This window comes from Halichoerus grypus, chromosome 2 (assembly GCF_964656455.1).
Source record: "Halichoerus grypus chromosome 2, mHalGry1.hap1.1, whole genome shotgun sequence".
Lineage (NCBI taxonomy): Eukaryota > Metazoa > Chordata > Mammalia > Carnivora > Phocidae > Halichoerus > Halichoerus grypus.
The window spans coordinates 153757468-153778290 of record NC_135713.1 but is presented as its reverse complement, the minus strand read 5'-3'; the positions used below and the strand labels follow the sequence as shown (position 1 = coordinate 153778290).

The following is a 20823-nucleotide window of genomic DNA, read 5'->3' as shown; positions in this document are numbered from 1 at the left end:
TCGGGGGAGAAGCAATGCGCTGGGGTCTCAGACACACACACACACGTGCGCGTGCGCGTAGTTTTTTTTTCCCCTCTCGTCCGCAACCCTGGGCAGGGCAGAAAGCGAAGCTTTTATTCAGAGGACAAAGCTGTGACTTTCAGCTTTCCAGAACGAGAGGGCACAGCCTGCAGCCTGGCAGGTGGCTTGGCAGCGCATCCCCTCTTCCCGGATGAAAGGCCTGGGGCCTGGCCCACATCACCCCCGCAGCTCCCTTGCACGGGGACTGCAGATGCCCACGCAAGCCCTTCCTCCCCTTTCTCCCGACGGCAGCGGGGGGAGGCAAGGTGGGCATGGTGCATGGACAGAAGGGACGAGAAAGAGCCCGCACTGAAGCTGTGCTTTCTGCTCACAGAGCTCTCCCTTCTAGGGGAGGGGAGGGTGCTCCCCCTGATCCTCCCGGGGCGGGGGGGGGGGGGGGTCCCGGAGGCTGGGAGCCAGAAGCAGAGGTGGCCTTCAGAGATGCCCGAGCGAGGGTTACTTCCCGCCCTGGAATCGGTGGCCTTGCTCACGCTCAGTCGGCTTGAGAAGCGGGAAGCGCCTAGAGCCTTAAGCCCCACGGAGGACGTGAGTAGTTCAGGCCTTCCTGAAGGTTATATAAGCCCCAGAGCCTGCATGATGGGCTTCCCAGGTCCTGCAAGGCCTCCTAACACAGACGGCAGGCGGACAGCTTGGGGGCACGGCCCCCACCCACAGCCCCACCCGCACCGTGGCTCTGGAAATGGCAGATGCTACCCTGAGAAATGTCCCATCTGTTCCTCCGTGACTTTGTATCCTCGGCTAATGAAATCAGGCGTCACTCTGACCTCACGATGTGTGCTGTGAGCAGGGGCAGCACCCCCCCCGCCCCCGGCCATCCTTAGTCTGCCTGGAACAGGACCAGCCGCCTGGTCCACTGGTCTCAGTCTGTCCAAGGGTTTTCACTGTGCCTCTTACAGCCACCCACGGACGCATTCAAGGGACACGTAATGAGAGCCTGCTGGGTGCCAAGGACAGTTTTCGGTGCTGGGGATACAGCTGTGAAAAAAACACAAAGTGCCTGTCTCCGTGGGGGTTTGCCAGAAAGCAGCAATATTTGCTACCGTGGAATGTAGTGCTGAGAGCTATGACAAAGAATGAGGGGGTACAGCGGGGTCAGCGACTGAGGAGTGAGGACAGACCTGAGTGAAAGGGAGGCGGAAGCCATGTGGAGATTGGGGGGGAAACCAGCCTGCCGGCAGAGGGAGCAGCATGTGCAAAGGCCCTGTGGCACTAGTGAGCCCGGTGGGTCAGGGTAGCAGCGAAGAGACCACCATGGCTGTACCCAAGGGAGAAAAGGCTCCCCGCTAGGGGTCTCCATCTTCTGAGCCCCCACCTGTATTTGGAGACATCTCTGTCTCTGGTTGCAGAGGGCAACGTGGGGCAAGCCGTCCTCTGGTCCCCTAGAGGGTAAGGACAAGCTACATGGCTGAGCCAAGCCTTGTCTGCCTCCGAGGCCAAGCCAGCAGCATAAGGCTGGTGAAGGGGAAAGGGCTGCCTCAGGGGCCAAGGCCCCAGCCCCTTCCATCACTCCAAGAATCGCCTCCACTCAGGAGGGCATGGAGGGGAAGCCCCAATGGGCAGAAACAGAAAAAAACAACACACAGAAGGGGGTCTGGGAGTCAGAAAGTAAGAACCAACAGAACCACCAGAACAGGGCCCTAATGAAACAGAGCCACTGGAAGGAACAGACAAAAAGAGAAGCTCGGGGTGCCTGGGTGGCTCAGTCGTTAAGCATCTGCCTTCGGCTCAGGTCATGGTCCCAGGGTCCTGGGATCAAGCCCTGCATCGGGCTCCCTGCTCAGCGGGGAGTCTGCTTCTCCCTCTCCCACTACCCCTGCTTGTGTTCCCTCTCTCGCTGTCTCCCTCTGTCAAATAAATAAATAAAATCTTAAAAAAAAAAAAGAGGCTCTTGGGGAGATTCAAGTATAGAACAAAAGAGGGCTGAAACAATTTCTAGGTTTTACGATGCAGTAAATGCATGGAAGGCGCAAAGGGTCACTGTTGAGACTCAACTCAGTGGCCAAAAATATAAAGGGAAAGCAGCATCTCACGCCTTAGAGCAAAATGACAAAGAGAAATCACAGGGAAAAGCTAGAAGATCCGGAGAATGGATCCAGGGGACCCGCCAGGCAAATAACAGAGGAGTTTGAAAAGTCAGACAATAATTAAACAAACAAAAGAACAATTTCCCTGAAGAAAAGCCTGTGTCTGCAGACGGACAGGCTCTGGGGGTTCTAGGTAGTGTATGAACAGAAACGCAGACCTAGGCATATACTGGTGGAATTTCTAAATTCCAAGGTCAACGACAGAATCTCAAAGGCTTCCAGCCAGAAAGAACAAGTGATTCTCACGTAGAGGAAAGGAAAAAAAAAAAAAAAGGCTGCTCACCTGCAAGCCTGGGGCCCGGCGGACCGTGGGAAAATATCTAGAGACACTGGAGAGGGAAGAATTCGAATCCAGGAGTCCTCCAGCGAGCCAAGCTGCGACTCATGCCCCGGCCACAAAAAATATTTGTGCCTCCACAGAAGAAGGAGTGTCACCCATCCCTGGAAAGAACTCTGACCAAACACTAAAGATTCAGGACCCAGACCTCACGACAGAGGGGGAGAGAAAGAAGACAGATGCGGTGGCCCAGCGGAGCCTGCCACCCATGTACCACGCACCTGCCTCGGGGGCAGATGGTCTCAGGATGGGGAATACGAAGTGATGTTAGCGTGTGTGGGATCTGCAAAGGTACAGCGCTCACAGCCTGAAACCAAGGGCTGAAGCGTCTCAGAGAATCTAAGAACTGGGGATTGAAATGGAGGAGGGCGGTTCCTAAAACAGAGGACACACGTGCAAGCATTTCAAAGCACTCACTTTGGAGGGGGGTGGAATGACGTGGAAGCATTATTAGTCTCATCTCACTGCAGGGAATGAAATACCACGACTCACAGAATAACATGACCTGGCTTCTCATAGCCATAGAACAGGAAAATGCATTTGATCGTACACATTGCGAAGGATAAAGGGACAACTGACAAGATGGAAAAGCAGGGCAGAACTTCCAGACAGACAAAGGAAAAAAGGAACAAAGAGCAACATGATCAACTCAGCAAAAATAAGGAAAAAAGAAAAACGAAACAGTAATAAAAATGAAACAAAATCAAGTTTATGGTTCTTACAATAAATACGAATGGACCAGGCACACCTGGGTGGCTCAGCTGGTTAAGCATCTGCCTCGGCCCCAGGTCATGATCCCAGGGTCCTGGGATGGAGCCCCACTGTCTCTGCTCAGAGGGGAGTCTGCTTTTCCCTCTCCCTCCACCTGCCACTCCCCCTGCTTGTGCGCTCTCTCTCTGTTAAATAAATAAAATCTTAAAATATATATGTATGGATGGACTGAATGCTCCCCTTTAAGACAGGCTCTCAATTTTTGACATTGAAAAATAACAAAAAAATAAAAAATAAAACTGCAACAGTGTTTACTGGAAACCACTTAAAATTAACCTAAAGGAAAAATTCATGAAGCAAAAGATAATAGCAAAATTATACCAGGCAAATGCAAACAAAAAGGGGGAAAGGGGGAAGTGACTAATCTTGAACAAGGCAGAATTTTCTTTTTTAGAATTTATTTACTTATTTACTATTTTAGAGAGAGAGCATGAGCAGAGGGAAGGACAGAGGGGGAGGAGAGAGAGACTCTAAAACAGACTCTCCACTGAGCTTGGAGCCGGACGTGGGGCTTGAACCCATGACCCTGACATCCTGACTTGAGCCAAAATCAAGAGTCGCCACTTAACTGACTGAGTGACCCAGGCGCCCCCTTAACAAAGTAGAATTTAAGATGAAAATCATTAAGCAAGATAAAGAGCCACATTATAATGAGAACAGACAATTTATAAAGAAGACCTAATAGTCATCAGCTTATAGATACCTGTTAACAAGGCAGCAAACAATATAAAGCAGAAATGATTAAAGTCCCTGGCATACTTGATTAAAAATACGGCCATACAGGAAGGTTGCAATAGATCTCCTTTCTAGCCAGGCAGTCCTTGATAAAGTCAATTTAAAGACAAAGTGAACTGAATCCAAAAATCAACTCACCTCATTTAATAGTTACAACACAAAGCTCATATCCCTCCAATAGACAAAATAGGCATTACTTCCATGTGTACACACAGAACACTGACAAAATAATAATCGTGTACTTAACTTGGTCACAAAAAAGGGAACGCTTTTTGAAAACCACATTCTTGGATCACAATCCACAAAATTAGAAAGAATTAAAGGGAGACCCCCGCCAAATCATAAGTGCTTGAAACTCCCGGATAATCTTCAAAATGGAAATAAAAACCAGAAATAACACAGTCTCTGGAACTGGTAAAACACTGATAAAGTGAAAAACAAAGCCTCCAAGGCCCAATAAAAACCACAGAGAAAATTTACCATCAGAAGCACATCTGCCGAAAAGATGAAGTCCCAGGGCCCCTTTATGGATTGGGGGTGGGGGTGGGGGGACAGTCATTGGTTTTCACAGGCTCTTGCTTTTTTTTAATAAAAGTTGCAAAAGTAAGGTGTTTTTATATCCTCCTTCTTGAGGAGCTTCTCCCTATACTCGTCCCCAATGACAGAAGTTGCAGTCCCCACAAAACTTGGATCCATCCCTGTTGGTTAAAATGCCTTTAGGGCGCCTGGGTGGCTCAGTGGGTTAAGCGTCGGCCTTCAGCTCGGGTCATAATCCTGGGATCCTGGTATCGAGTCCTGTGTCGGGCTCCCTGCTCGGCGGGGAGCCTGCCTCTCCCTCTCCCTCTGCCACTTCCCCTGCTTGTGCTCTCTGGCCCTCTCTATCTCTCTGTCAAATAAATAAAATCTTAAAAAAATAAAATAAAATAAAATAATATGCCTTTAGAATTTGAATAGCATAGCTACCGGAAGGATGGAGCTCCCCAGCTGCCCATGTTTCTCTCCAGAGAACTAGAGTACTCCTTTTGACGATGACAAAATTCTCCCCCAAACCCACAGGGACAGGGCGTGGTACCAACCACCACTGAAACCTATATGCTGGAGTCGGGAGCTTGCCCAGACCAGAAAATAAAAAAATGAGGCTGGATTTTTTTCAACCGTCTCAACAGGTTCCAAAACCCCACCACCATTTCAGTCAAACCTCAAGTGGGGACGCTCCCTTTGGAAGCAAGGCCCTTGCTGAAGCCACATGGAATAAACTCGATTTTAGAATTTATACCTAGCAGCATGGAGCCAGGATGCCGGCAGCCAGAGGGAGCTGGGGGGATGGTCTACGTGCAGCCCTGCCCCTTTCCAAGGTGGTGAGCTGGCGACTGGTGACTTCCAAGGCTCAGCTTTCTCATTTCACCCTCCTGGAGATGCTGATGACTGGCTGAGATATGACTATTCTTCAATATTATTGCCCTCCACTACCCTAGCCCTGTCTCTCTGGGGAGTTCTCGAACGCTGGGCCTGACCCTTGTCTGGGTACCATGTTGAGAAGTTGGGCCATCTTTTGAAGTTGCCTCCCTGGGGGAGTGAGGGTGTGGGTGTGCAATGCATTTGTCCCCGGGAGAAGTGAGAAGTGGCCCGAGGCCCCACGCCACTGGGCAGAACTGGGACGGGTTTCTGAGCTCGCCCGAGGCTCACGCTGATGGGGATGGACAAGCTTGGGAAAGAATGCCTTTTCTGTTCGCCAGACGCCACCTTAAATGTGCATCATGAGAGGGAAGAGGAATGCTCAGACTGGGTGAGTCAGGACATAATGCATTAAACCGTTTGCCTCCACAGAAACGCATTCTAAGGAAACTTGACAAACGTCATATGCACGTAGGGGCGCTCCTATCAGTATTAGGTCTAATCGGGAAATATGGGGAGCCAACATGCCAAACCTTGAGAAACAGTTAACCGAACTGTGATACCTAAACCACTATCCACCAGGGGGTAGGATTCAACGCTGATCTAAAACCACCTGGAGCTTTAAGATTACACTATCACATTTATTCACTTGCAAATATGTAACCAGAGTCTGCTACACACACAAGGGACTGTGTGGGCCACTTTGATACAATGATGACCTGAACTACAGAGAAGTCAAGGCCGAGCAATAAACACACTTGAGGTGCTTCCCTTGATGATCAAGCCAACCTTTCCCAGGTCAGCCTCAGATCAGTTTCAGAACCCACGGAGAGAAGGAGGTGGTTCTCCCCACCCCCACCCATCGTGCTTTCTTTCTTTCCCAGATCCCTGCTTTTGGTTTTTATGGACCATAGTCAACGGTCAACAGATAACAACAACGTCTGTCTCTCTCTCGCTCATGGACACTTAAACTTCCGTGCAGAGAACTTTATGTGTCCCAGTTGTTCGAGGGTGTTAGAAGTCGGAATACCACTCCCTTCTGGAAAGGGGGGAGTGATGCTGGAGAGAGACACCAGGGGGGAGGGGAGGGCCTGGAACTTTCTGTCTTCATCTGGGTGGTAGTTACAGGAGTGTGTATGTGTTATGACAATTCATTAGACATTTGTGATGAATGCACTTTGTTGTATATATGTCATACTTCCATTTAAAAAAAAAAAAATCTTATTTTAGCAACGAATTCAGGAGCTAACAGAAACATGGAAACTGTAAGTAACCAGAGCGTGCTGCCACTTTCTGAGGGAAGGAACACACAGCCTGAATGATAGGCACGCACGCGCACGTTCGCAGTTTTTCCAGAAGGACTCCGCTTTTGTAGAGTCTCTCCTGCCCTATCGTCGCTTTTCCCTCTGCAGAGGGGATCATCTGAATCCTAACTGGCTCATCTGGATGCTAACGTGCTCTACCTTGGTGTTCCTCGGCGGCTACTGCGTCTTTACCCACAGCTCTCGATGGAGCCCGTGACCCACCGGCCCGTCTTCAGCCCGGTGTCTCCTCTACCTGTTGCCACGGCTTCTGTGCTCTCCAAGCACATGCAGGGGCAGGTCCCCCGGTGTGACCCTCCAGCCCGATGGCCACTCACCCACCCTCCACAGTGCGTGACACCGCTGGGCCACTGGCTTCCTGCAAGGGCGTCCGTTTGTGTGTCCATGAGCCACAGGTAGCCGGTGTTCTTGCTACCTCCCAGGGGCCGCCCCGTGCTTTCTTGGCCGGCCTCTCTGTCTGCTCAGTCGCCTGATGTGGGGGGAGCTGCAGGGCTTGGGGGCAGGCTCTCCTCTTTTCTGTCTTCCCAGTTTCCCTGGGCTTTCGACGCCATCCACGTGCTGATGGCTCTCAACTATTTACCTCCTCTCCTTGGTTATCATCCCGACTCGGATGTCTTACAGGAGTCTCCAAATGACCGCGTTGAAAAATGTTTTGGTTTCCCTCCAAAACTGACCTTACTCGACCTGCAGTCCTGGCCACCTAGTTAGACGCTCAGCAAAGAGTCCTCCCTGACTCCCCTCCTCCCCTGACGCCCCCCCCCCCCCAGCAACAAATCCCGCGAGCTCTAGCTTCAAAGGCACCCAGAATCTGACCACCTCCTGCCCAGCACTCGAGTGCCTACGTTACTCTCTGGCTGGGACAACCACCATCAGCCCTCCACCTGGCCTCCCACCCTTGTCCCCGCCCCCTGTGATGAGGACATCTAACAGGGCGGGGTGCCCTCTGCCTGGAAAATTTGTCCTTCTGATGATCTACCTCTTCCCCCTCGTCCCTGCTTCTCATCACGCCATTATCTGCATTGATTCATTCACGTGTCATGCTGCCCATTAGACAGAAAGCTCCAGGGAGCCGAGAGAGAATGTACCTGCAGCTGGAGGGCGGGGGACGGGGGTCGGAGCTGAGGGCCGGTCACAGAAGACTGGCACTTTACACCCAAAGCCGCGAAGTACCAGCACTTTCAGAAAGCTGAGGAGTAATGGTCGTCACAGAAAAGGAAAATCAAAGCAGGCAGTCTGACCAACACGAAAGGACGTACCCTTTTCCTGATCGGAGAGGCTGGTGGTGAGGATGGGAGGGTCCGGCTCCTGGGGCCGGGAGGGGCCGGGGCTGGAGCTCCACGACAGCAGGCTTCCCCTGGCACTGCTGGGATCGCTCTCCAGCCGAAGGAGCCAGTGATCGGAGAAGGAGGAACTGGTAGAGCCTGCAGGGAAGCACACAGAGGAGGCTGGACCCAGCCCCACCCGGCCGGGGTCCCCGGAGGAGCCTCTCGCGGCCAGACTCCCACCCCCGAGGCCCTGGGACTGCAGAACCAGAGCAGAGGGACATAAACAAAAGTTGGGACCAGAGGAGAAACCCCACAATGGCTTCACCACGTGACCAAGTGAAAACGTAGGGAAAGGCATTCGGGCACAGAGAGGTCAGCGCGTTGACGAGCACTGAAACTCATCTCCTGGCGTTAACTTGCCATGACTCCGGTTTTCTAAATAGGCTACGTTTTTCATTCATTCATTCTGTGTCCTACAAAAAGCCACAGGCTTCATTGGGGTTGATTTAGACCTCTTGGGGCATAGTGGTTTAATTTGGCCACCTTCCAATAATTATTAGGATGAAAATAGGAGTATTAAAAAAAAAAAAGCTCTCTCATTCCAAAGATAAGGTAGGATTGTGAGTGAAATACATCACATAAGAAGGTCAACTTTGACCCCCCCCCCTTTTTGTTTTCCCCTCCAGACTTCCAAGTTTGAGGCTGTTTAGTGAACATGTCACTGGGTACGGTCAAGCCGCTAAGTTTCCTACCGAGGCCACGCGTCCCTAACAACCACCCCGCCCTTCCTAACAGGACGAACGCAGGTGTGTGCGCAAGCGTAATTAAAGTCTGGCTCGAGGGGCGCCCGGGTGGCTCAGTCGGTGGAGCATCCGACTCTTGGTTTCGGCTCGGGTTACGCTCTCAGGGTCGTGAGCTGGGGCCCCGTGTCGGGCTCGGCACTTGGCGCAGGGGTCTGCTTGGGATTCTCTCCTGCCCCTCCCACTCATGCTCTCTCTGTCTCTGTCTCTAAATATAAAGAAATAAATCTTCTAAAAATATTTTAAGTCTGGCTTGATGAGAGACCGGAAACCTGAAATCCCCAAACCGCCAAGAGTCACCTGCTACACAGTATTATTCCTTTCCCCTTCTTGGGTTTCACTGTGTCCATCACCCAACCCTACGAACGGGACACTCGCCTGTCGTACCCAAATCTCCACGCTGCAGGAAGAGCTCCCCGTTCCAGATCGCATGCCCCCTCTCCTGGTCCCTGTCGTTCGATTGAGTACCTTCCAGCTCCCGTCCCCTTACTGAGAGGTAGCACCTACCTCTCAGGGAGCTGCTAGCTGACCAGAGAGGGATGCTGTTCCGTTTCTGATAAAATAGGATGTAAGCCCCTCGGCTATTGACCTCATCCTCCGGGAGCGGCTCTACCGTGCTGTCGTCATAACTGTACCACTGGCCATCCAGAGAGTTCCGGCAGTAGGCTGCAAAGGTCCAAACCCCAAGTGCCAATTACTGAAGGCCCCCCGCTCCCCACCCCCAAAAAACCCCCAGAAAGGCATTTCTCACGAACAGAGCTGAAAAATGGACGTATTTGTAACAGAATGAGAAAAATTGGTCCATTTCTGGCCAGAACTGAATTTTGCAGAATCAGAAAGATCAATCCGTTTCGCTCCCCGACGCTTATTGGTAAGTGTGCTGTGACTTTAGCTGAGTCCTTATGTGGTGGCCCTTACTCAGGCAAAATCTCCAATGACAGGGAGCCCTGAGTTACTCAGCCAGACAATAATGTCAACGTTCACATGGCTCCTTGAGAAGTTCCGAAATGCACATCTCTGATTCAGTGTGTGATAAAAACAAACTCATTTGGGATTATGGTGTGCTTCCTTCCTGCCTAAGAACCGAAGCCAAACATTTAGGGGAAAGACCATAAATAAGGTTCTCGCCACCTTCTAAGCAATTGTGACAAAATACTCTCCTTTCCCTCCACATCTCAGTGAATGGTGCCATAACCCGTTAACCCCGAGTCAGCCCACTTTTCCGTAATGAGCCACAGAGCAAATATCTTAGACTTTACCGGTCACGTATGGCCACAGACGGTCTCTGACATAGATTCTCCTTGTTCTTTTTTTTTTTTTTTTCTAACACCCGTTTAAAATGTAAAAACCATTTTTAAGTTGTGGGCTGTACCCGCGGGCCGCAGTTTGCTGAGCCCTGGGCTGCTCCAGACCAGGCACCTAGGGGCTCATCTTTGCTCTTCCCTGCCCCCCCCCCGGCCATGCCCCAGTCCAAATGCCAGTCTTCCTGATTCTACTTATGCATCTCAAATACCTTGATTGTCCCCTCTGGAGTCCCAGCCAACACCATCTCTCATTTGAGCCCCAGAAATTTCCCCGAACTGGAATTCCAACTTCCACCCTTGCTCCCTTCTACCTGGTTTCCGTAGAGGAGAGATACACCCTCAATGTGTGAACTAGACGATGTCTTCAGCGTTCTGCCTAAAGCCTTTTACTGGCTTCCCGTTACCCTTTGGAAAAAATGCAAACTCTCATCCATGGCCTCCATGTAGTACGCACCTCTCCAGCCTCATCCGTGTTACTTAGCCCTGGGTCACTATAGTTCCGCCATGACAGGCTTTCATCATTTCTTAAACAAACCAAACTCTGCCCCAGGGCCTTTGCACATGCTGGTAGTGCTTCCCATCATGGTCCTCCTCCCATTATTCACCCGGCTAGTTCCTTTAGCTCTTGGTGTACAGGCGCCATCCTCAGAGAGAGAGGCCTTATCTCTAGCACAGACACGGTCAGTCAAAAACCCTTTATAATGCGAGGCAGTGAACGAGCTAAAGCGACAAGCATCTTGTCACTGTGTGTGTCCCCATGAGGCCAGCACTCCTGTCTGTCTTGCTCATCACAGAAGCTCTGGCACAGCACAGAGTCTACACAGAAGGGGTACTTGGCCCCCGCCCCCCATTCTCTGGCAGGTGCCTGGCATGTGATGAGGGGTGTGCACATGCCCAGGGCCCGAGGGAGCTCGGCATTCCCGGGGCAGCTTGAAGCTCGGGCCACGGACACGACGCATGACCACGGCAGCCACAAGCCGAGAGGCAAGGCTCACCTGTGTAATGCCCACCTTGCAGACTGCCGTGGTGGTTGCAGACGGCGTATAGGTCGTATAGGAAGTCCACTGGGTAGCCGGCGGGCAGGCAGGCCGGGGGCTTCCAGGGGGGCCAGGGGCCCGTCGCAGGCGGGGGGCTGGTGCTTCTCTGGGCCACGTGGGGAGCCATGTTGAGGCCAGAGAGCGGGAACTTCACCAGCGTGGACAGCTTGTTCCTTCTCTCGCCCACCTGACAGAACCTCTTGAGGTGGATGATGAGGATGTCCGGCAGGGTCCACAGGCTCAGCTTCACCATGCCCTGCTGGAGGGCCTTGCAGTGCGGACACTTCCATGCGTCGTCCTGAGCCAGCTGGAAAGGAAGCCACGGGGACCGTGAGCCGGCCCGGCCCGACGCACGTGGCCAACCCACCGGTCCCAGCCCGGGGGCGTGGACCCTCCGGGCCCCACCTGCTCCTCCTTGGTGTAGAACTGAAAACACTCGTCCAAGGTACAGCTGTGCTGCTGGTGGGCCCACCGCTGCCGCCACACGCTGTCCGCATCCTGCACCCGCTCCTCCTGGAGGCTCCCGAACAGGCTGCGAGGAGAGGGGACCACGCGCGTCAGGGCTTCTCGCCGCCGGGGGGGCTCCCACCTGGACTCCGCACAGCACGCGGGTGGGAAGGCATCCACCAGGGGAGGCGAAGCTGCCCCGCCCGGCGCCTCGGCCGCACTCGGGCTCCCGGGAATCCCGCTCTCGCCCACCAGCTCCCGGAGGGACCCCGCGCTCGGCCGATCCGCCTCGGCTTCCTCGTCCAGCGCGGGGCCCGGGACCTCACAGGGGACTCGTGAACACTTGCTGGGCTGAACGGGGTCCTTTTTACAAAGCAGGGCCACGTGCACGTGGGGTGACAGGCGCAGCCACGCTGAGCGCCTGAGAGCGTGGACTTGAACCAGACAGCCTGGGTTTGAATCCCGGCTCCGGCACGCGAACGAGCTGCGGGACGCTGAGCAATCGTGTAACCTCTGTGTGCCTCGGTTTCCACACCTGGAAACTGTGGATTATGGTAGTGCCGACCTCACGGGGCGGGACCAAGAGGAAATACACCGCATCTATGCGGAGCGCTCAGAGCCGGGAGCGGGTCGGCGTCACCTAAGTGGTTACTACTCTTACCACCGCTCCTCACACCGCGCAGCACGGTCATGGTCATGGTCACTACTGTTTACATACAGACACTTGTCGTTAGGGTCTCTCAGATGCAGGGACCACATGGGATCAAGGACGTGTGCATACTGCCTTAGGCATGTTGGGGGACCCCGGGCACGGGAAGATTTATCTGTACAGGCAGGCCCCAGTCTCCTCCGCGGGAGCCCCGTTCCGTTGAACTCACCGCTCCTTGGTACAGCTGTCCCACTCCACGGCCAGTTTGACGTGGGGGGGGCCCCCCGGCCTCCTGAGGTGCAGAGCCCTGAGGGGAGAGAACACGGGGCCCATCAGGAAGCACAGGGCCTCCTTCCCACAGCTCCGCCTCCAAGCCCGGGGCCGACGTCCCGAACACAAGTGCCCGAACTAAGGGTGAACTAGGGGTAAACCAAGGCCGGGCGGGCAGACGCGTGACCAGAAGGGCCGTGGCCTGGGGGAGGCCTTCCTTCAGCGTGGTCCACTTTCCAGGGCTTCTCAAACTACCTACGACGAAAGACCCGTTTGTTGATCGGTTTCTAAACCACTACAGATGGATCCTTTGGCAAAATACAATAAAAATAATGGGGGGACGAAATGAAAGTCCAATTTAAAAATTATTATAATTTTAGATTATAGATAATTTAATATGTATCTATATACTTTAGATAATATATATTCATCATATTTTCAATTACTCTGTCCTATTGTCTTAACACACCTCAGCGCTTCCTCTCGTTCTATCATGGGCCAGGGACAATGAGCGGTCAGGTGGGCATCAGTCTGTGGAACTCGCTTTGAAGCCAGAGTGCCGTGAAGGGGGCCCCTCTCAGAGCTCCCCAAACCCCTGTGCTCCCCTTTCTCGTTAGACTGAAGCAGGATCAGCCAAAGTTTCTCCAGCTTCCCTAACTCTGTAAAGCAGCTCCCAAGCAAGAAGGGTGCTTAGAAACTTCGGGCTTATGCCCTACTCTGCTGGTTCCTGGTTTTTAAAAAGGAGAGGGGTCCTTCCTTACTATGATCCTGACACCTAGTTGGATTCTGACACCAATTCCAATGTGTGCTTTCTGTCAACACCACCAAGCAATCAACTCAATTCCAGCATCATCTACCAGAAGACTAGCATCAGATTCCCACAGGTGAAGGGCTCCATCCTACAGGACTGCCCCCTCCCACTTTAGACACCAACCGCAAGTCTGGGTTGTCATCTGGGCGTTCTGACCCCCTGGCTGCAGACGGGAGGCTCCAGGGCCCCCTCCTTGGGTTTGATGAATTTGCTAGAGCAGCTCACAGAACTCAGAGAAACATTTCACTTGCTAGATCGCCAGTTTATTATGAAGGGATGTAACTCATGAACAGCCAGATGGAAGAGAGGCAGAGGGTGATGTGTGTGAGAAGGCTGCAGAGCTTCCATGCCCTCTCTGTGCCCACCACCAGCCCTCCCAGAACCTCTGAGTGTTCACCCACCTGGAAGCTCCCCAAACCTGCCCTTCTGGGTTTTTATGGAGGCTTCATTATACAGGCATGATTGAACTGATTAATCAATCTCCAGCCCCTCTCCCTCCCCTGAGGTCTTCGGGTGGGAAGGAGAGTTCCAACCTTTATCACCCGGTTGGTTCCCCTGGCAACCTGGCCCCATCCTTAGGTTCTTTCCAAAAATGACCTCGTTAATGTAAACTTGGGTGTGGCTGAAAGGGGCTTGTTAGGGAGAATAAGGCACTTTATCACGTATCACTAAAAGCATTCCAAGGGTCTTACGAGCTCTGTGCCACAAGGCCAAAGACATATTTCTTATTATAAATCAGAATTATCACACCTCTGTTAAGCATTCACTCGGCTTTGGCTGGCTGAGTCAGAAAAATCAGAGATGTTTATTGACAATTTTGTGTCTGTGGGGAAAATGACCAAAAGTACTAGACAGTTTACAGAGCAAAACCACCTCTCAGATACTTTGCTGCTCATGTGCATTGCTCGGCAGGGCCGTGCAAGGTGAAAGCCGTGGGGCGGGGGGGATGGGGGACACACTGGCGTTACCCCTCAATCACAGACACGGTGTTCTACAGCTTGAACCAAAGACTCAATGGCAGAATTCTCCCCTACCCCAGACGGGACGGTCAGGTTGAATTCGGCAGCATGAGCTCACTGAGCCAATTTGGGTTTCTCGGTCAGACTGAAGTGGGTTCAGATTCAGGCTGGACCATCAGCTACCTAAGTAGGAGCAAGTTAGTGGAGCCCAAGTGGCTCTGTTGGTTAAGGGTCTGCCTTTGGTTCAGGTCATGATCTCGGGGTCCTGGGATTGAACCCCGCTTCAGGATCCCTGCTCAACGGGGAGCCTGCTTCTCCTTCTCCCTCTGCCCCTTCCCTCTGCTCATGCTCTCACTATTAAAAAAAAAAAAAAAAAAAAAAAGTATGAGCAAGTTAACTCATCTCTGGGAACTTCAGTGTCCCCTCAGCTTCGAGATGGCCATCACAGCACCTCTCTAGACGTAAGGGTTGAAAGCACAGAATGTGTCTAAGGATCTAACACACCAGGAGGCAAGTAACCGGGAGTAGATAGGATGATAATCAACGTACGGACACAGAACCTCCAAGGACTCCAGTCAAAATACAGTGACACCTGTTCTCTTACCAAATCTGGAATGTGCCCCCTTACCTGTCCACTGCCCAGTGACAGAGGGGATGGCTGTCCTGTGGGGATAAGTAGCCGCAGGCCAGAGAAAGCCCCACAACCCGGACGGAGAACAGAGATCCCGGGTTCTGACGAGACATCAAACAGAGACAGTGGGTCAGCATCGTGTTGACTGCACTGAGACTCTCAAGGGCAAATAAATTAGTCAAAGACTGTCCTCCTTTTTGTTGATGGTATATTTTGAGTATGCCCTTAAAAAAAATTAGTATTCAAAACCTGCAGATATAAAGATCTTTTTTTTTTTTAACAAGATGCACACTTAGGGGCGCCTGGGTGGCTCAGTCGGTGAAGCGTCCGACTCTTAATTTTGGCTCAGGTCGTGATCTCAGGGTCAATAGGATCGAGCCCCGTGTCGGGCTCCGCACTACGCACGGAGCCCGCTTGAAATTCTCTCTTCCTCCCTCTGCCCCTCCCCCCTCTAAAAAAAGATACATGCTACACCTTTTAACATAGCAATCTAACACTGTTTAACATATTAAATTAATAGATAATTTACCTGACTTTAAGATGATTATCATCATCACCAAATGGCCAAAATGAGGTATCTAAAAGAAAGCTAGTGTCTACTTTACATACCAAATGCTTCAGAAGTATTTATATGCTTCAAAAAAGAACAACAACAACAAAATAAGCCACATAAGGAAATACTACCTATGTTTTCATTCTAAGATGTATGTTTTTTTTCATATTCTAACACTTCTGAAGTTGAAGGGAGCCTTAAATGGCGTCATTCACAATAGTCAAAATGTGGAAACGACCCAAGTGTCCATCAACAGGTGAGTGGATAAACACAATGGGGTCTACACACACAATGGAGTATTATTCAGCCTTAAAAAGGAAGGAAGTTCTGACATGTGCCCCAGCATGTGTGGACCTTGGAAATACTCCACACCAGACACAGAAGGACAAACACCGTATGATTCTGCTTCATGAGATACCTACAGCAGGCAAATGCATCAGGACAGAAAGTGGGATGGGGGTGATCAGAGGCCAAGGGCTGGGGGATGGGGAGTTTTGTTAAACGGGCACAGAGTTTTCGTAGGGATGCCGAAAATTTGGGGTAAGGATATGGTGATGGTTTTACAACATCATGACTATAACGTACACTAACGAATGGCTAAAATCAATGTTGTGTATATTTTACCACCATTAAAAATAATCAATAGAGTCTCCAAGTAAAATAAATACAGTCCCTTTTTTTTTAAGATTTATTTATTCATTTGAGAGAGAGAGAGAAAGCGTGTGAGTGCCTGGCGGGGAGGGGCAGAGGGAGAGGGAGAACGAATCTCAAGCAGACTCCGCGCTGAGCATGGAGCCCACGTGGGGGTCGATCTCACGACCCCGAGATCACGGACCTGAGCCGAAACCAAGAATCAGACGCTTAACCCACCCAGGCGCCCTGCAAATACAGTTCTTAAAATGGTCACTGATGACCTTAGCTTAAATTAGAAAAACAATGAAATTTCCTTGCAAACTCTGACGATGATAAAAGGTAGACATACATCTACTTACAAAGCACTGGTGAACTATATAGGTTGAATTCAGACAGGGGAGGAGGGGGAGGGCACTGGAATTCCAGGAAAGAGCAACAGTGCGTGGGCACGACCCAACACATCCTCAAACAGCCATGACCCGCTCTTCTGGCTGTGACAGCTCACATGTGCGGGGAGCAAGGGGACACTGGTAAGGTGAATCGGAACCCAGTTGCCTTGAGTGTGAAGTCCAGGGTCCATGCCCGATTGGACCATAACCACACTCCGGTTGACCTATAGCTTCAACAAAGACAAAAGCAGTGGTGGGAAGCAAGCTGCCTCCAGAAGCTTTGATCCAGGGGTGGCCACGGAAGGGTGTACTTCCTAAGGAGACCGTTTCTTAAATCTACTACTTTTCATCTCTTCAGCTCCAGGTTGAGAATTGTGAATGCGTTCAAATCATGACCATAGCGAGCCAGGATTTTTTATGGTACTTAAAGCATTATGGGTTAAATGGGTGGGCTATCCTAGGAACCCCACAACCATTTAGAACACTTTCCTCCTACAAAAAATCAGGCCACACATTGCCCAATGAGTCCGCAGAAAAGCATCCCTAACCCGCGGGAGGTTGCCTCTATTAGAATTTTGCTGGCCCCACTGGTTGCCTTATGGGTTTCTGCAAACCTAGTGACCAGAGAGGTGCAGAGGCGGGCGTACATGTGTGATCAGGTGGAGAATAGGGACGGCTGAGTTCAACGTTCACATAAAAGTGGTTTCATCCACTTGCAAGGATCAGGAGCACAAGGTCTGCAGAAGGCTAGAGCTATTATTACAAGATATTCTGACCTATTTAGAGAGAAGTTAGAGGCTCTAATTTGGACACCACAGGGAAAAAAAAATCCTTTAGAGATAGAGGTTGGTACGAATGTAGAGAAGGTGTTTGACAAAATGTTCTTTCATGTACTTCCTGAATCAAACATACGGTCTTCCCCGAGCAGGAAGGAGCATGAATTATGAAGAAATCACCTCTGACAAGTTCTCCCATAGGGAAGCAAAATTCTGGGGCTCCTGACCTGTCCCCCAAAATGTCAACATCTTCCGAACCATCGGAATGGTTTCTGCTACTCTAGGGGCCAAAAGGAATGGTTTTAGCGTGTGTTGTGTTTATCTGTTAACTACCAACCTGAGAATAAATAAAGGAGCAAGGCAAAAAGGTGTTTTGCCTCGAGTTTTTAATCTCGGTTTTTTAAAAAACCGGACAATTTTTTTTTTAACATCTAGATGTTCGCATTTGGACATAAACACCCATTTTCACTTTCCACAGAAGTTAGGCCTCAAGTCCCCTGAAATTTTGGATGAAACGTGTAAGTTACAATTTATTGTAATACACCACGCTCCAGGAAGAACCACAGATAAGCCATAAATATAGAAAATAGAGAAGAACAGTGTAAATGCTATCCCAGTGGTGTTTTTAAAGATTTAACGAGAAAAGATTCCACCTGTCCGTGGAAGGTCTTTTGTAATGGTGCAGAGAGTAAAACAGCACAGGCCATGGGCTGGTTACTTCCTTGCATAAGAGCAAAAAGCAGTTTTATACGGCAATGTGAACACTCTCATTAACGGCAAATGCCCGTCTATCCCGAGCTCCTCCTAGATCCCTACCCCTTCTCCATCCCCCACAACACACACACTACACACACGCACACACACACTGACCTGGATGGGGGCCTCACTCTTCAGGACACAGCGGACCTTACTGAGAATGCACTCTTGCAGCTGGACCCAGGAAATGGCTCTGTCTTCCCTTAGCAGGAAAGGTGGCCCAAACCTGAACGATTCAAGGGCATCAAGTTAGCTCAGCAAAGGAAAGACCAACACCACTCAACAATCATGAGCGTTTGCTCTGCTCAGGAGCACGTCTCCACTGAGTACGAGTTGAGCACCAAGCACGGTTCGAGAATGCCCATCAGAGAACCTCACTGCAGATGGACACACTGCGGTATACACAGAGGTCCAGAAATGCAAAGCCAGAGAGAGATGTGGTGGTGAAAACAGATGGCTGCAAATGACCAGCCAGCTGGGGAGACTCTCTTCCCCGCAACAGGGTAAGAGAACTTTGGAGCCAGAGGAAAGCGAGGCAGGGATTAATCCAGAGGGAAGCCGGTCCGGCGGACGCTCTGGTTATGTGCATCAGTATTCTCGGGAGAATGTTTTCCATGACCCAAGCTGATGAACGCACCGCGGTGAGCCTACACTGCCCGGATCGCCAGCACAGTCCCGGCTCAGCCACGGGTACCACGGGACGAATCACCAACCACTGATGTCCCGTGGTTGCACCACACTAGGTTCTACAAAGAGCCAATGGGATTAAGAATGTGACGCTGCTGAATAAACTTTGCTGAAAGCCAGCACGAACCTGAGCTGGTGTGTCTGGAACAGCAAAGGGACTGTGTTGTCCATGGTCGGTTTATTCACCTTATCCTCTACTGTTAGGCATTCAGATTGTTTCCGATCTTTTAATTTTAACAGTGCTTGCTTATAGCAGGAGCTCTGTATGTTCGTGTGCAACACCTTTGTCTGCACATGACTGATTGTTTCTTTGAGATAAATTTCCAGAAGTGGAAATGCAAGACCAAAGCTATTCATGCCCCAGCTGGCCCCCCCGGAAAAGCCACACCCACGTACCAGTGGGGCAGGTGCCCTGTTCCCTTGACACTTGCCCAGGATGAGTCTTATCAAGTTTTAAAACTGTGTAACCGATCTGAAAGGTGAACAGCCTCTTGCTGTTACAATGAGAATTTCTTCTGCTACGAACAAAGCTGAATATTTTAGCCTATGCTTGTATTTCTTTTGTGAATTAACGTTAATCTCCGTGCCTCATTTTACTAAGAGTATCTCTCTCACTAATTTCCAAGCTGGGTTTTTTTTTTTTAAAGATTTTATTTATTTATTTGAGAGAGAGAGAGAATGAGAGAGAGAGAGAGAGAGAGAGAGAGGGAGAGAGAGCACTAGAGGGGGGAGGGTCAGAGGGAGAAGCAGACTCCCTGCTAAGCAGGGAGCCCGATGTGGGACTCGATCCTGGGACTCCAGGATCATGACCTGAGCCGAAGGCAGTTGCTTAGCCAACTGAGCCACCCAGGCGCCCTCCAAGCTGGGTTTTATACAATGGATTATGCGCCTTCCACCTGTCACATGATGTAAATATGTTTCTCGTTTGTACGTAAAATTTTAAATGCGTCTAAAACAGTAGCCTTTTCCTTTATAGCCTCCTGCCTGCCTTAGGTGTTAAAATAGTCCTCCACCCAAAGACATAAATATTTCCCTACATTATCTTCAAGTTATTTTATGGTTTCCTTTTAATCATTCTAGAATTTAAACATGTGAATCTATGGTGGAAGTAAAAAATTGATTATATAAAATCAATTTGCCCCCCCTTATATACTACATAATTTATTCACTCTTTAATAATCTGAAATGTACCATTTTTATCATATAATACCTAAATATACTTCAGCCTATTCTGTTCCATTGATTTAAGTGCATATCCTTCCAGCTATATGACGATTTTTTTTAGCTTTAAAAGTTTTTCTTATATAGCCTTTATAATTTTTTTATAATTAAAACTTTATTTTGGTTTAATAATGCAACCCCTCTCCCTTTCTCCCCTTTCCTTCCCCCAATATTTTCTGACTGTCCTTATGAGTTTATTATTCCAGATGAATTTTACAAACATTTTATCAGTATAGGCATTTTTGATTAGTTATAGCTTTCGAGCGTTTTATTTGGGCTAGTTACGAAAATGACCTGGTTTTGTCTGTTACATTACCATACCTGGACCCTTTCACTTCTGATCACTTCCCAGTTCCTGGCTTTCTGGACAGGCCATGGTATAATCTGCAGACGGTGGTCATTTTTTTCTCTTTTCTCATGGCCAGTTTTTCCCCTTGTCTTACTGTACTGACCAGGCCTTATGACACCGTATAAAATGATAGCGGTGAGAGCCATGATAATTGTTCCTGAAATTAATAGGAAAGTCTCTGATGCTTAATTGTTAAGGACAACGTTTGCCATCTGTTCAAGGCAGTTACTGATGATCCTCTTGATCAGAAAGTACCCTATTCCTCGCTGATTAACCTTGAGAACGGACGTTTGATTTTATCAAATTAGAATTATTCTAGATGGAATCCCAAGCACGTGTCTACACAGCCCAGACATCACGTAAGATGAGGTTATACATACCTGCTGGCCTGCTGCCCTGACCCCACCAAGTTACAGAAGAGGACTAGCACCTTGTTCTCGCTATGGACGGGCAGGGATGACTGCGGACCCTCACGGGCTGCCAAGCGTGGGGAGACCGACAGACCAGATGGATGAGCTAAAGAGAGAGAATTATGTTTATAGTCTTAAAAAAAAAAATTCG

General features: G+C 50.2%; 1 protein-coding gene across 3 annotated transcripts in view; it reads right to left on the bottom strand.

Moving 5' to 3' along the window:
* Nucleotides 1-20823, bottom strand: part of USP43 (ubiquitin specific peptidase 43) — an 89581-nt gene that overhangs the window by 42146 nt on the left and 26612 nt on the right. For 2 of the 3 annotated variants that reach the window (XM_078067919.1, XM_078067920.1), the window contains exons 7-14: nt 20643-20778; nt 18120-18231; nt 14896-14999; nt 12457-12534; nt 11537-11663; nt 11090-11438; nt 9298-9456; nt 7982-8146 (exon numbers count right to left, since the gene is read on the bottom strand). In XM_078067919.1, the coding sequence (XP_077924045.1) occupies nt 7982-8146; nt 9298-9456; nt 11090-11438; nt 11537-11663; nt 12457-12534; nt 14896-14999; nt 18120-18231; nt 20643-20778 (1230 nt within the window). The remainder of the gene's footprint in view (nt 1-7981; nt 8147-9297; nt 9457-11089; nt 11439-11536; nt 11664-12456; nt 12535-14895; nt 15000-18119; nt 18232-20642; nt 20779-20823) is intronic. The other variant, XM_078067921.1, reaches the window with a different exon arrangement.